Here is a 17,273-nt window from a genome sequence, read left to right on the forward strand (position 1 = left end):
TTCATAAACATCTATGTCTTTGATTTTTATATTGTCACGAATTGAATCTGCCAATATTTCAATAGCCAGAGCAAATAGAATCGGTGACATGGGACATCCTTGTTTAGTGCCTTTGGTTATATATATAGATTCAGAGATAAAAGGACCTAACTTGACATATGCTAAATTATTTGTATATATATTCTGTAGGAGATGAACAAAGGATGCAGGAAATTCAAATAGCATTAGGATTTTGAATAAATAGTCCCAATTTAGGGAATCAAAGGCTTTCTCTATATCTAAGCCAATTAATTAACATAATCTATAAGAGAAATTATCCTTTTAATATTGTCATGTGTATGTTTATGATATATAAATCCAGTTTGATCATTATTTATTCTTTTGGATAGTGGTTCATAGGTAGGTACTAGGCAATCTGCCCGAAGGCATTTATAAGCCTAGCCAGAATGTGTTGGCTTTCGCCGCCCACTTAGATTAGTTCCCTGTGCCTCTGTCCAGCAGAGCCATTGAAGTGATCCCTGGGGTAAACTTTCTGTTTCCCATCCACACGTCAAGGTTTCTGCTGAAGAGGGTTAGTGAGGAGCTCTGTCTAATGTAGATTGGAATCTTGTTCCAGAGCATTGGAAGTCTCTGGGACAGGAATGTATCCCTCCAGCATGTCCTATTTATTGTTGTGGTGAGGTTTAGATCCCTGAAACATGTGGCTCGAGGGGATATGGGAGCATGTCCATCAATTCTGGGTTGGACCATGGCCTTGTATGTCAGGCAGAGATCACCTCTGAGTAGGCGGTATGCAACCGAGTACAGCTTGAGTTTCTTCAGTCGAGCTGCATAGGGCATCTGCTTGAGGCCAGTGATCCTCTTGGTGAGGTACTTCTGTGGTCTTTCCAGTTGTTGCAGGTGTCTTGTAAGGTACATCTCAAATGGGGCATTGTACTTTATGATGGGTCTGATGAGTGATGCATAGAGGGGCCCAATGACCTCTTTCGATCTGGATGCAAACCCTTTTGTGATTAGGTGGGCCACATAGAAGGATTTTCTAAACACTTTGGCAATGTGATTATCAAAGGAGAGGTTACTATCTACTTGGGTCCCCAAATCCCTTATTACATCTTCCGTATTTAGGGGGTTACCACCTATGTGGTAGTTTGTGGGTACTTTGTTTTTTCCAAAGGGGATGACTATGCACTTTTTGGCATTTAGCTTGAGGCCATGGTTTTGACAAAAGGTATCTGTCTCAGTGAGACCCTTTTGGAGGATGTCTGTGTCAGCCGGAGAGTCAATTATAGCCCCTAGTTTGCAGTCTGTGAACTTGGTCAGCCATAGTCCTCCTGTGCTTGCCTCTACCTCTGAGACGTATATGCCGAACAGGAGGGGTCCTAGGACTGAGCCCTGGGGAATGCCACTTGTAACCGGTTTAGAGTCAGACCTAGCTCCCGCAACTCTTACCATGTGGGTTCTGTCCGTGAGCCAGTTGGCAACCCATCCCGTGATGTAGAGGTTTATGTTCAGGCTGGTGAGCTTGTCTATAATACTTGAGTGGGGAATGGTATCAAAGGTCTTTGCAAGGTACAGGTAGGCTGTGTGGACCACCTTTCCCTCATCTACAGCCTTGGTAGCTGTCTCAAAGAAGTCCACCAAGTTTAGGAGGCATGATCTGCCCTTAACAAAGCCAAACTGGGTAGGGTCCAGTGTTTGGAGGTTTCCAATGTTTCTGTTAATGAGATCCATGATGATGCGCTCCATAGCTTTGCAGACCAAGCTAGTCAGGCTTATAGGGCGATAGTTCCCAGTGTCTGTTGTGGCTCCACCTTTGTGGAGTGGAATAATAGTTGCTGTGCACCACTCTGTGGGCACGTAGCCTGTGGAGAGGCTGAGTTTAAACAGTGAGTTTAGGTGAGGGGTTAGTTCATCTTTGAGCTCGTGTAGGACGCAGCCTGGGACACCATCCGGTCCCATTGATGCTGTGTTTTTGGCTTTGGAGAGGGCTGTTTTAACCTGAGTGCCTGTGATTTTAGGGGCACTACATTCTTCTGGTATAGTTATGGGCCCTTTTGGGGGTGAGAGTGGGGTGAGGTTTGCACTGAACCTATTTGCCAGGATGTTGGCTATATCGGTCGGTTCAGTGTATTTTGTGCCATTCTGCACTAACTCGAGCAGATCTGAGAATTGCCACTTAGATTCTTGACATAGCTAAAGAATGCCTTGTGGTTATCTTTGGAGTCCATGGCAATTTTTCTTTTTAAGCTAGACTTGGATGATTTTATGAGGGAACATAGTTTCTTGCTGATACTGATCAGGGATGTCTTCCCTTCTTGGGATTTTACTCTTTTCTGTACTAGTTTCCTCCTTCTATTGTATAGCTTGTTTATGGCAGGAGCCCACCAGACTGGTTTCCTTTTCTTGGAGAAGTGAGTCTTGGTTTTGTTTGGGATAGCACGATCCATGTATTCTTGTAGGTGCCCATAGAGTGCATTAGTAAAGGATTTTGCAGCTTGGACAGTGTTATCCTGTAGCATGGGGGCTTTGAAACTTCCCACCTCTGTCTTAAGTAACGTGAAGTTTGCTTTTGAAACGTTTTTCACATTGGTTTCTTTGACCGGGGGTGGCGGCGGAATGTGGATATCCAGAGTGATTAGTTTATGGTCAGATCTAACCAGCGAGGGGTTGACCTCCGGTGTGGAACATTGGTCGCCCATGTTGGTGATGACCAGGTCCAAAATGTTGTCACCTCTGGTGGGGATGTTGACCAGTTGATCCAGGTCGTTTGAGTTTATAAATTCTAGGAAATGTTGGGCAAGGGAGTTTGTACTTGAGTAGTTCTCCCAGTTAATGTTTGGATAACTGAAATCACCTAATATCAGGGTGTTTTTGGTAGGACCTTTATGTTTCCCAGTGTTTCCAGAAATGTGGAGTAGTGGTCCTGGGACATGATGGGTGATCTGTAGCAAGCTATAATTTGAATAGCAGTTTTGCCCATTGTTAGTTGCATGTGGATGATCTCTGAAGCATCGTGCTGTGTCACTAACATGGAGGTGTGGGTATCCTTGATGAATATGCATACTCCCCCAAAATGTATGGTATGAGTTGTAGCCTGGTAGTGCGGCGGTGCTCTCTGAAGCCTTAAACCAGGTTTCTGTTACTGCACATATATCGATTTTCTCCATACTGAGGAGTGCCTCGAGTGTGTGCATTTTGAGGTTTAGACTTCTGGCATTGAGTAGCATTACCCTCAGTTTTTTGTTATGTGTGCCATTTACGGTGGTGGGTTTATCTTTTGAGCCCTGCCTAAGAAAGGCACTATGGGGGTGGCAAGAGCCTTGGCCAGTATTCGAAAGCCTAAGGGTGACAGGTGCAAGCTGTCTCTAGCGAAGCAGAGTGGCTTATCAAGCATGTCATCCCAGGCTGATAGACACTGGATCCCCAGAAGCTTAGCCAATTGTTGAAATTGATACTTTTTTCTCTATACCGTGGTATCATTCTTGGGTAGGGCAGGATGCTACTCAGGGTCAGGGTCATACCGGCCTGGGCTACGTGATCAGAGAGCTCCTCCATGTCTCTTTTCATGTAGTCCAGGGAGGTACAGCTTAGGTCATTCACACCAACATGGACAATGACAGAGTCATATTTGTACTTGTTCTGGAGTGACCTGAGTGCTTGTGTTACGTGGTGGATCCTGGCACCCGACAGGCAGCTAACAGTAACCTTCTCCTTGTTCAGCCTAGTGAGTGGGACATCAGTGTGACTGACTATAGAGTCACCTATTACTAGTGTGTTGGGTATGTTATTTTGCCTTAAGGGCTGTGGTTATGTGGCACACTGGTTTTGTGAAATATGTGTTTCATGGTTTGTGTTGGGGGGTGGAGGTTGCTTGGATGTCTGCTATGAAGGTCAATGTTGCTTCTGCAAATTTTTATTTAGAGCCTCCGAGTATGTTTTTGTGTATTTATGCGCGTTTTTTGCCAGTGCTGGTTTCATAGGTCTATGTGAGCCTGGTGGTGTGATGCAAATAATTCCCTTCTCCTCTTGACTGCCTGGTCCAGTCTTGGGTTGAGAGAGCTTAGCCTCCAGTTTGGCTGTATAATTGCATCTCTCACATGTATTAGTGTTTGGTGGAAGGAGGAGAGGGTTGTCTGTGTACATGAGGCAATTGTAACATTGCCTCAAAATGCCCAGATTCACCAGTTGGACAGGAGAGTACACCTGAAACTGCCCTGTGGACATGCCTGGACAGGTACAGTGAACTGTATTAATGATTGGCTGGTAAGGTCGAATAGAGAGCCTTGTCCTTCTCTACAGTATAGGGGGGTCTAGTGCTAAGGTTTATTAGTGCTTGCTATGAGTTTTGAGCAAGTGCCGGTATGAGAAGTGAATGGTTTGAGTGCTTAAGTTGAAAGTTTGTCTAGTTCCAAGGGAAAAATTGAAGAGCAGACTTTGTGGAGCCAGGAATAGTTATACCCTATCTAACAGGCACTGCCAGGCACGCAAAACCGCACAAATGTGGGTTTTATAGCAGGGAAATGAAAGAGATAGAAATTAGCCCAAAATGGCCAATACACTACTAATTTCTGGGCTGACACCACTCCACTCCTCCAGGGACAGATAGGATGCTCAAAGCTCCCTCTCTCACAGTGAGCAAAGAAACTTCCTTCTATCCAAGTAAGGTATGGGCAAACACAGAAACTTGTAACAGCCCTGAATTCAGCACTAACCTGAAAACTGGAGTATACTAGCTTTGAAAGGTGGGAAAACAAGTATTTTGTTGGGGGGGGTTTCCACAAAATAAAGCAGATACAATCAAAAAAACACTTTAAATAAACAGAAATGGCAATCACACTTGAGTGCACAGCATACAACAGTTAAACAGGTAATTTAAACAAAAACTACTTTGTTAAAGTGCAGGCAGTAAAATAAGTACAATATGTAGCTGAAACAAGCTTTTTAAATCACAGAAATTCTAGAAAATTGGCGTTTTAGGCGGAATTAGCTAAAGGCTGCAAGAAAATGCAGAAAAATGATACTTAATCACTCCAAAGTCTCTTTTTTGTCTCTCTGATGCTGTAAAACTCTGCAGGGCACCAGGCAGGAGCTTGCTGAGCTGTATACTAGCTGGTATTTTCTTTCTGTTAGTTAATATTGTCATAAATATCTTATAGTCATTATTTAATAATGATATAGGTCTATATGAGGTACAGAGGTTTGGGGATTTGTTTTCCTTTAGGATTGGTGGGATTAAGGAACATCTCCAAGAGGGTGGTATTAAAGCTTGTGGCTGAATTTCATGGAAGAGGGATAGTATCTTTGAAGGATAAAGTTTATATATTTCCATAACTATGCCATCTATACCTGGAGCTTTATTACTTTTACCCTCTTTTATTGTATCTGTAATTTCTTTGTAGGATATGGGTGCTTGCAGATCTAGTTTTAATTTTTCTGGTATTTTTTTTATATTAGAACATTTTTCATCTTGATTTAATTGATCGATATGTAATTTTCTTTTTGGAATGTTCCACATAGTGATTTCTATAGACATCAAGAATGTCACCTATATCAGAGACTTTTAATGTTATTAGCTTTTGATTGCATTTTGATTCTTGTGGATAAATTATGTAGATATTTGGGAGAAGTGGCCAAGGTATTCATTTTTAGTTTTTCTAAAGCTAAACTAGTTTTATGTGTTAGAATTTCCTTGTATTTATTGTTTAATACTTCTACTTTCTTTTTCATCTCCAAATGATTTTGATTTTTTTCAGCTTTTACTGACAAAAGTTTGGATTGTAGATCTAATAATTAAGAATCCCATTCTCTGATTTTTTTTATACCAAGTTAGGGTTTTACTGTATATGTAAGCTTTTAATGAGTCCCATAACATTACTTTATTTATTTCTGTGGTGTAGTTAATATCTAAGAAGAACTGTAATTCAGACAATAACCAGGGTTTGAACTCTTTAATTTTAGTTATATATGCTGGAATTCTGGAGTTAAAGATAAATGGTTTGCACCGATTATTATCAATGAACTGTGTTCTGAAAAAGGGCAGGGAGTGATTGAGAAATTAAAGATTTTAGAGTGCAAGTCATGGGCAACAAATATTTTATCTATTCTAGTTTGGGTACCAAATCTGTGATCTTGATGGAAAAACAACAAAGATTTATCTTCTTTAAATCTGAAAGTATCTACAAGATGAAATGATTCTACCCACTTGTTTAACGCTTTTGATACAGCAGATGTACGCAGTGGTCTTTTATTTGTAGTTTCAGAAATATCAAATATACAGTTAAAATCTCCTCCTAATATTAAGTTGCCTTTATAATTATTGGAAATTAAATCCAAGTGTTTTTGACAGTTCCTGTTCCAATGCCTGGGAATCAGTACAGATTGGCTAGGGCCCATATTCTGTTATTAAATTTTACTATTACTAATGCCATAAGGCCTTCTTTATCTTTATACTTATAAATGACTTCTGGGTTAATCACATTTGTTTTCTATAAAACTGTTACCCCTTTTGTCTTTGTCTTATAAGTGGATTGCGTCAATATCATATATTCCTTAGGATTCCATTTGTAATTGTCATTTGTTTTGAAATGAGTTTCTTGAAGGAAGACAATTTGTGCTTTGTTCATTTTTAAATATTTCAGTAGATTTGATCTCTTGCTAGGATTGTTTAAGCCATTGGTATTTAAAGATAAAGTTAAATCCATGTTAGGTTATTTAGACTATGTATTTTTTGTTTTATTGTGACTATTAAACATTTTCCTCTGATAACTACAAAGTATATGCTTGAGGTTTTAAAGGAAATTATCAGTTTTATACTTCGTTTTGGTCAGGCATACTAAAAATGTTTTTATGAAATAAATTTAAATTAATAAATGTTAACAAAACTAAGATCCACACTAGCCATGGAATGAAAATCATTCCTAATCTGATGGATAAAACTAAAGTCATCAGATTATCACTCATACCTTGACAATCCATAAATTGAATCATATGGAGAATATTTGTAATAGGAATAAGCAATATTTCTATTATTTTGAACAGATATAGTACTATTGTAGATTAGACAGAATTCTAATACAATATGAATGTCTACTTATTGTATAAGCAATTAATATTTACATGAACGATAGATGACAAGCAATTCAATCATAGTAAAGAACGATGTATCATTTATAAAACCTCAGTAAAAGATTATGGCACACAGTTATTTAACATTCACCTTTATTGAAGTCTTTCAAAACTTATTACTTAATATAAATAGATGGCAATAACATTTATACATGTTTATAATACAATGTAATTTACTGGATATATCAGAAGTTATATTTCATTGTTTGCCAATATTTAAGTAATCACTTTGTTTGTTGCTAGCTTACTTAAAGCATCAAGTTTGTTTTATGTGAACACTGATGAAAGTTAGTGCATTTTAATTATCAGTGCATCCCTCTTCTCCTCCATTTCCTACACATAAGGATTTTCATATCTGTCATTTCTTAGTATAAAACGAGTGAAATTATAGGTTAAAAACAACAAATTCACTTACTGTGATTAATGATTACAAATTCCCTTTCCATATTCATAAATTGCCATTTTATGGCATATACTGAATGTGTTTAGATTTAAATGCCAACATTCTATTTTGTATAATTAGCAAAGGTTAAACTGAGTGATTATTGTCAATTTAATACTATTTGTTCAGAATGTGATTGTTACATTCTGAGAAATTCCTAGTTCAGGCTTCTACTGTTTCCCTTGAACAAAGTTGTTCAGTTTGAAGTCATGTATAAAACATTAGTTGCCTTGGTAACAGCTTAAGTATTATGTATGATCAAGATGGGTTACAAAACCACAATTCAAGTTAAAGCAATTACATGACTTGTTATGCATATTTACTTACATAAGAAAATCATCATGCTTCCCCTTGATGTTCAATGTAGTGTATGTCATTTATGACAAGTTAAGACAGCATTATACACAAGCCCATGTTATTAAATCCTGTCTTTAAAATCTAAATTCAGCAGACTCCATCTTATATGACTATTATATATTTTATGTCTAGATTTACTAAAATCATACATTACATAACTATTGTGTATGTTTTCTCTTTTTAGCTGTTGCTTAGTTATTTGACAGACCACAAGCTATAATGCTTATTCTTATTATTAGCTCCTTCCAAGCATGTTTATACAGTTCATAGATTTTAAATTATGAGACCCTTTTAGTTTCTTATTTGTTGTATTTCCATCTTTACATACACACATCAGTACTTCAAGCACGGGCAACAATGCCCATCCAGTTTTGCCAGAATACCATTCACTAGTTCATGTGGTGTGTTTCCAGTCTGCTCTTAAAATATTCAAACTAATATTTGTCCTGTTCCATTTTACCAGCCTATTCCATGCAGTAGCCACTCGGCCAGTGAACCATTCAACACACCTTCCATTCCCACAGATATTTCCACAAAGGAAATCTAATGACTCTCTAGCACTTCCCGGCAACCCCAACCACTCCTAGAATCAGCTATCCTTATATGCTCAACACATCTGAGCAAGCTCAGTGCAAAGGGTACTGCACAAGACCAAGTGCTCTTAGTCTTTCACAATAACTCAGACTTCCGCTCGTATGCAAGTCCTTAATGTGTTTGGACCAAATTACATTTTTAATATAGAATTGCGCTTATTATTTATTTATTTATTTTACCAAGAATCAACTTAATGAGCTAAATGAAGTGTTGGGAGACCATCAATATGTGTACATGAGGTTTAAAACAGCCCCCCTTTTTTTTAACCAAAAACTTCATTGCCGTGAGTCATCTTGGAAGCTCCTCACAGCCGTTAAGTATTACCGTCACTCTATTTCTGTTACCATAGCAATCTGGGAGCATCTGTTTCTGTTAGTGTGTCTTGTGTACTGCATACCAGAGGCTCACGATGCACCTGAAGCAAAGCTTCACTTCACTGCAACTTCAAGCCTAAATTCCCTCCCTTTCAGTGAGGCAGCAGCCAGGAAAAGAATGGAGAGGAAACAGATGAAAAAACCTCCCAAAAAGCTGCCACAACAAGAGACAACAAATTCTTCCAGCCTTCCCACCTCTCACTCAGCAGATGTGCAAAACAAACTATTATCTTACAAAATATCCCAAATCACAGTTTTATCCACCCTCTTCCCCTGGATCCAGGCTAAAACACCAAATATCTCTTGCTAATACCCAAGCATCAGTAAACCTTGATCACAAGCCGCACCCCACAGCTTCCTGGAGGCGAAAATGGCAACATACAACAGCTGCCAGACACAGATGCATCCACACACACCATGTCAGGCTTAATCAAACAGCACTTGAAGCTATGATACCTGCCATAATTGATATTAACTATGTTTAGACAGAATAATAATGACATTTGTACTAGCTGCCAGACAAGGCTGCATCCGCGCACACCATATCAGGATTGATCAAACAGCACTTGACGCTATGATACCTGCCATAATTGATATTAACTAGCTTTAGACAGAATAATAATGACATTTGTACCAGCTGCCAGACACAGCTGCATCCAGGCACACCGTATTAGGATTGATCAAAGAGCACTCGTAGCTGTGATACCTGCCATAACTGATACTAACTATATTTAGACAGAATAGTAATGACATTTGTACTTAAGAGCTTGCTACTATTATTTAACCAGGATATACATGACAGTTCTAAATCATACTTTAACTGAAGAAAGCACAAGTCTCCACGACAGCATTTTTTTCAAAACACACTACTGTTACTGCTTTTATATATGATGATAATTTGTTACATTTGAGTCTGAACTCTGATGAATGGTACCTTGTTGAATTAATTAATTACTTAAATTATTATAAATAAAAATCAATGAAAAATGAACAAGATAAGTATTCATTGAGTTCAAGTAGGGGAACAGAAACTTCTATGTTTGTATTATATGTTGTTTTGTTTGGCTTACATATAATGTAAATAGTGACCCATCTTGGCCTACCTTTGTTTGTGAAGAATTATTGGACTCTTTGAACATTCTGAATAAATCATTACTGTTTCTCAGTTGTTTAAGAAACCCTCCTTTTTTAAATAAAAACAGATGACAAGTGATGTACCATATCAGTTGATAATTTGAGAGATGTAGTTGTAAGAGTTATTTTTTCGGGACAGCTATCTTGGAATCAGTTTTTTTTTGTTTTAGTTCAAGGATTTGTTTCATTTATTCTTATAATAGTAGGGGCCATCCATTCCATTTCTTCTGGGACAGACAGTATGTTGTTGTTTTTGATGAATATAGTATCTTCTTCTAAGTCATTAAACATTCTCATCTCATTGGCAAAAAGTATTTTTATCTTGGCTGGAAAGGCCAGCTGTGCTTTAATGCTGTTTTGCTTCAACAGTTTTCTTATTGGCCAGACTTTTTTCCTTTTTTCTAGTATTCTGGAAGAATAATCACTGTCAAACCTTATCGGGCTTTGATTGTATTTTAAGGATGATTTTCTCCAAGCAGATTTTAATATCGGTTCCCTGTGCAGAAATGAAAGAAATTTTATAATTATGGATCTAGGTGGAGTATTTGTTGAGTTAGAAGCAGGTTTCCTCAGTGCTCTATGTGCCCTTTCAATTTCAAATGAAAGTCCCGCTTTCAAATCTAAAAATTCAGGAATCCAGGCTGTTAAGAAGGAAATAATGTCTTCTCCTTCAGTGTTTTCAGGCAGACCAAAGATCCTTATGTTATCTCTCTTCTTTCCCTGTTTTCTAAGTCATCTATTTTGTTAAGCAGCCTTATATTCTGTTTAAGCAGAAATTCTTTTTGGAATTCTTCCTCTCTGAGTCTTCCTTCAATGTCATTTAGAGAAGTCTCTATATTTGTTATTTTTGTATGGTGTTGTTGTAATAGTTCCTTAAGAGCATCAGTCTGTTTTTGAGCATTTAATTTGAGGTTTTCTAAGTCATTTTTAAAGCCATCCATCTTCAAAGATAGTTCCTGTAAGGTATATGTCATCAATTGCAGTTCTTTTTTCAAACCAGCATCTGGATGAGAATTCCTTAAGCTGCTCATATTCAGTGACTCAATATATCTCAAAGTTGACAGGAAAATGTTTGTATATCTCCACCAAAATTGATATTTATGTAGTTTAATAGTGTATCTATAGATTTCTGACGTGTTAAACTTGAAAATGTTCCTATATTATTATACTAGTTTATGGAGCTCTCAAAATTCACTGCTCTCAGTTGGCCCAACCCAGAATCCATTCTGAAGATGTTTTGCACGTCTCTGTGATTAGGTACTTCAGCTAAACCTAAAACTCTCTGTAGTATGACTAGTTTGTACACAGGCTGCGTGTTTCATCTCTGCCTGAACCTGATTTATGGCACAAAGACTACAAATATACAATGTACACCACATTACTAAGTATTAAAACAAAAATATTTTAATTTTTATTGGTGTAAAACAGTAGTGAAGAAGTTAAAAAATGTGGTGGAAGTAAACAGAGTCTATGTATTTAATGCATGGGTAAACAGAGTCTATGTATTTGATGCATGGCCCACTACACTCATACTTAGCTGCAAAATGGAAGCTTTTATGAATCATTTGCTCTCCTGGCTGTTCTGCTTTGCTCTTGAACAGAAATAAGGTCTGTAATATCAAGATGGAAACCATCCTTAGCAGAAATAATATAAAAACAAACTGAAAAAATAGTGTGTGTGTGTTGTTCTTAGGCCAGCACTCAAAAAAGATTACTACTCAACTAGGCACCTGAAACTTTCCAAGGAAAACAATTTCCTAAGTAAAAGACACTAATCAAGCAAAAACACATTTCACAACGCTATACATTAAAGACTACATGATGCAAGACAAGACTCCATTTGTCAAAGCTTTATCAGGCAACTCAATCTCCCTAAACCACAAATAAACATGAATACTTTGAAAACTTCCGATTTCAAAGAATTAGCAAATGAATATAGAAAAAAAATGAGACAAATATTGAAGTTCCGGTCACAAACTGTTGTACATAAAAAACTGTACCAAAGATGCTTAATACGGCACTGATTTACTTCATAGTGACAGCAGTTACTGTGGAAGTTATCTCACTGATGGCCATGCCACTATGTTATGTAAAAGCCAATCTTGTTTTCAAAAAGATTAGTTACATCTGTACTGACAAAAGCATTTAAAACACCAACTATAAATATTCATTTTTCCCTTCTCAATGCTTCCTCAGTACAGCTATAAATAAAAATAGTAATAGTGCAGACATTTTGCTGAAATGCAGATGTACATACTACTGGTAAGGCTACAGATGTTACAATCCTTCCCAATGGACTAGACCACAGAGCATGCTCCTGAGATGCATGTAACACTGGAGTTTTCCTGAAATGCAGTGCTGCTTCATGCTTCTGGTAAAGTCACAAACACAGTCCTCCACAATGAGAATCTACAGCTCCTCCCCTGTACCCTGCAAGTTCAGTTTGGTGTTCATTCTCTCATTGTGTAGTTTGCCACATAATTCCCCGACCAAAATAAATAAAAATGGTAACAGCAACAAAATCTTGCTTAAGTCTAAGAGTCAAAAGGGCTTACTGTTGATGTTTTATTTGAGTAAATTTGCTAGTTTTTTACTCCACATTTAAAGTTTTTTTTTTTTTTCAGAAATTATTGTTCAGCAGAAGAATAATAAAAATCTTCACTATTCTGTATAAGCAAGTATCACAACAGGATTGCAGAAAATCTGATTTAACAGTAATGAAAAGCTGCACATTTGAGGTATTTTAACCACTGCATCGGATGCTTAATTTTAGTCTTTGCCCACAAGTTTTTTAATATTACTATTAACTTTGCAGCAGACAGGTATTTTGAAATCCTTCTAACTTGTATTCTCAACATACCACTGAAAAGGCAGAAGCCACATCTCCTTTGTAGTTCTGTACTGTAAGTTGTTTACCTTCAATATTTTACTTTAAGAATTATATTTACCTCCATGGTGTAGGGGAATAAAGTCCCAGCTATGACCCAGATGACCCAAGACTGATAAGCATCTGGAGTGCTGGAAAAGCTGGCATGGGAGAGATGGGACTGAAGTGACAGACTGATTTACCCATCTCAGAGGGAGGAGGTGTGTTCTGGTCCACTGGGGAGGAATGTGTCATCTGCGGCTTTATCAGAAGTATGTAATACTAAATTTGGAAGAGATATGCAAGGAAGAGTGCATACATCCACTTGAACTGAAAGTCTCTCTTCAGCAGGATGGATGACTGATCAAGCAAATTCAGAACACAGAAATAACTGTAATAAAACCTAATTGCACAATAAATCTGAGTCCCTACTAACTTTTTGAAATCCAGACACACAGATTTAATATGTTGTGCCATTCTCGGTCATATTTTCCCCTGAAGTCCTATTAGGTTTAGTCACAGCTTGGTCTCTTGAGCCTTATTTAGAAAGGAAAAGGGGTTACCTTACTCTCACTGACTGTCTCACTTCCACTCATTTCAGTCACTCCATTGCCAGATCTATTTGGAGTTGCTGTTCTAGAATCATCATTATATGAAGACTGAGAGGATGTCTCATCTGCTGTTTGTTGTTGCTCACCATCACTGCCACCTAAAACAAGAAAAAACAAGAAAAATCACATAAATTGTATCATCGGTAGCCTGATTTAAACAGTGCAGTTTCTTGTGGGGCCAGAAAACAGCTCTACCACATCATATTCAGAAGTGGACTTAATAATGCAAACTCAACCCTTTGTGGCCATCACTTAAGAGAATGTTACATTCACCTCTGCCTCAGTATGACAGACCTGATTTGGCTGGACTTCTACTAGTGACACACTAACTGGCAAGCACAACTTTAAGCTATTCCCACAAAACCTTTTCTTTAGATAAGTTTTACACTTCAAATCACCAAAATTACAATCTGTTAACATTGATGCGTGGCCAGAACTTTGACAATTCATCTTGGTAAGAAGAATCAAAAAAGTTTTTCAAAGAATATTTCTGCATTCACTAGTTCCCAAATGCTAGACTGAATGGATTGTCAACATGGCTTAACTATGAATACAGACTGCAGTTGGAGATCAAAAACCTTCCATGACATGCCAAAAGCCACACCAGAACTTATACTCCAAGAACTACAGAAAGGGAATGGTAAACTTGATTTTAAGAAGTGGTCTGCCATACAAGGATTACTGATGAAACTTTGATGAAGTACTTGGACTTAACACATATGCAGCAAGAAAACAAAACACTAAGATACTGTTTGGCGAGTGTGGAAGTGATTCTGGATTGACTACAGCGGAGAAAACCTGACAGTGTGGAACATGCTTGAAGCTAAAAGCTAAGAATAATGTGTAGGCCAGCATAAAACAGAAGGTCAGGATTACAACAGTTTTGTTCAGCAACTCTCTCCAAGATGTTCCAAGCTCCCTAAATCAGTAGTGAGGGCAGAAAGAGCACACAGAGTCTTCATGGTGGGGGACATGATATGAACCAGTGCACCAAGGCATATACTAGCAAGGTTCTCATTTAGAGAACAAATTATGACAGCAGTCTGGGAGCACAACTTGGAGTCACCTGTAAGATGAGAGATCTCAAAGTCTTTCTGAAGAATAATTCTGTAGCATTGCAGCAGACAGTGCAATTCTGAGGACTCAAGAGCTAGTACAAATTGAAGAGATGGTGATCGTGACTGCTATATCCAGACTACTTGAATATGAAAGACCCCAAAACTTTGCTGGGCCCACAGAAAGCTATAAAGTGCTTATGTAAATCCACGTCACAACTTGAAGGACACTGTTCGGTCTGAAGAAGATATTAAGGACACATCTAGTCCTACATCTGAAACACAGGTAAAGAAAATGGACAACCATAGGAAATGTGCATAAAACCAAGTAAGGCTGTAGTGAGACAAGCATTACTGGCACGCAAGTTAGACAGTTATAGAACTAGCAGACAGGTACTACAGTTACAAAGAGGAATACAACCTGTAGAGGTGATGGATCATAGGTGTAATACCTTTTAAACAAAATTCCTAGCCTTATGATAGACTCTGTGGTACATTAAACATCAGACATGCATTATGAGGTTTATAAACAGTAACAAATCTAGTCCCTTTATTAGCAAGCAACCCACAAAGCTTTGAGTTAAAGTTTATGTGATTTGAAAATTCCAATGAGCAGTCTGGTTGCTCCTTTCTTTACTAGTTGGGAACTGGCTGATGTTGTTGGTCCTTATCAAAGTGAAACCTTATTCAGCTAATCACGAAGCTAGAGTAGTTATATTCATTAAGTACTTGTTGGCTGGAAGAACGGCATGAAATTCAGTCATTACAAACTGCTGTATTAAGAGGCAACACTAATCGCAGAAAGCTAACTCCGCAAGTCCACTTTCAACTAAAAGAAATGACCGAGTATTATATTTTAATTAGGGTTGACATAACATTTTTTTTATCAGTGTCTTTTCCTGGGGGAATTTCAAAATCTAGCACCTAACAGCATTCCTGGGATAGGAGGCACAAGGACTAGTAAAGAAAATGAAAGTCATGTACTGACCATAATGATACATCAGTGTTGTCTTCTTTTCATCTGGTTCAACCTTTGGGGTATCAGATCCGATTGGATCGGACCTTTAAGAAGCTGTGGACTCAGGGCTCTGACTCCTCCTCTACCCATAACGCCCCATTTTCACCCAACTATCTCAGATTGAGATTCCCTACTTATTAATAAACAAAATTTCTTATCATCTCTAACAAGAACACCTAAAATTTCTATAAAAGAATATAACCTGGAGAGAACAGCCAACTGAGACTGTGTAATAACAAGGTTCCTTGTTAGGTCCATTCAATCAAAAAGGAGCACTAGGTAAGAAATTTGGAAAGAGGGCGGGATGTTGAACTGGATGAAAAGACGACAACATGGATCTATTGTTATGGTGAGTACATAACTTTCTATCACGTTGTCTTTTTTTGTCCAATTCAGCCTTTGGGACAGATTCCCTACCTGCCACCACCTGGGAGGTATCAAGGAAGAATATTCCCGAGAATGGTGGAGCCAAAGGACGTACGGGATCTTGACTGTGCATTCAAGCTTGCAATGGGAAATAAATGTGTGAACCACAGATCATGTTGCTGCAGCGCAGATTTCATCTGTAGAAACTCTATGCATGAAAGCAGTAGAAGTAGCAATAGACCTTGTTGAGTGAACTCTTGGTAGCTATGCAAACTGACAGCCATGTTGATAGCATGACATTAAAAACACTCTGGCCTAGCTTGGCCCTAGAAAAAGCTAACAGCTGATCAGATATTCTGAAATCTTTAGCCTTGTGGAGATAATATTTAAGCTCTGTGGACATGTAATAAATGCAGAGTATACTCTCTTTTGTTAGAATATTTTGGGAAGAATACTAGTAAATTAATGGTTTGATTAATATTCATTTTGGCTCCCACTTTTGGGATGAACGTTATTTATTTTATTATTATTTATTTACATTTGTTTACCGGGAAATTCTGACTGGACACAGGCCCTTTTTCAGCGGAGGCCTGGGGAGAAAAGCTCCACAGAATGACATAGTAGATGGTAAACAATAACAATCAAGGTAGTTATACAGTAGAGGTGATCATGACCTGGAGAAATACAGGAGCAAATTAGGTATAACTGAGTAGTAAGCTTGAGAAAAAGAAGAAGTAAAACACAGTGCTACAAATTTTCTAAACAGTAACTAGATAACAATAATAATAGACTAAATGATAACTAAATCCAGAAAGTATTAACAAGCAGTGAGTAATCTTCAGTTCAATTTTATAGTGATAGAGGGGATTCTACATAAATCTGAGAAAGGAGAGAAGGGTTTAAGGGGGGGGGTAATTTGTTCTCAAAGAAACCATATCCTTATTTGAAAATCAGGTAAGGGAGGTTTAGAAGAAAGTGCATGTAACCCTGAAATCCTTTTAGCTGAAGTAATGGCCACCAGAAAAAATGGTCTTTCAAGAAAGATACTTTTAAGATTGCTGAAAATGCTGATTCAAAGGGAGGTTTTTTGTTAATAGCTGAAGCATGATAGTCAAGCCCCATAAAGGGATAAGGTCCCTTATGGGAGATCTGAATAAGAAAGTTTCCTTTAGAAATCCTTTTGAATTTTTTTAGAGAAGCTGTGGTCATCTGACCATGTCCTATATGGAAAATGGAAACAATAACTGTTGAAAACCTAGATCCTTTTTGGAAAAGATCAGACAAGATGGCTAGAATAGAAGAAAGATGAGCTGAAAGGGGATCTTTAGAAG

The 17,273-nt window shown here is 37.8% G+C and overlaps 1 protein-coding gene across 6 annotated transcripts in view; it reads right to left on the reverse strand.

Annotated features, from left to right (window-relative positions):
* Window positions 1-17,273, reverse strand: part of ZNF821 (zinc finger protein 821) — a 748,458-nt gene that overhangs the window by 198,105 nt on the left and 533,080 nt on the right. For all 6 annotated transcript variants that reach the window (XM_044081495.1, XM_044081494.1, XM_044081493.1 and 3 more), the window contains one exon: window positions 13,456-13,601. In XM_044081495.1, coding sequence (XP_043937430.1) covers window positions 13,456-13,601 — 146 coding nt within the window. The remainder of the gene's footprint in view (window positions 1-13,455; window positions 13,602-17,273) is intronic.

This window comes from Protopterus annectens, chromosome 8.part0 (assembly GCF_019279795.1).
Source record: "Protopterus annectens isolate FY-2018-M chromosome 8.part0, PAN1.0, whole genome shotgun sequence".
NCBI classification, from domain to species: Eukaryota; Metazoa; Chordata; order Ceratodontiformes; family Protopteridae; genus Protopterus; species Protopterus annectens.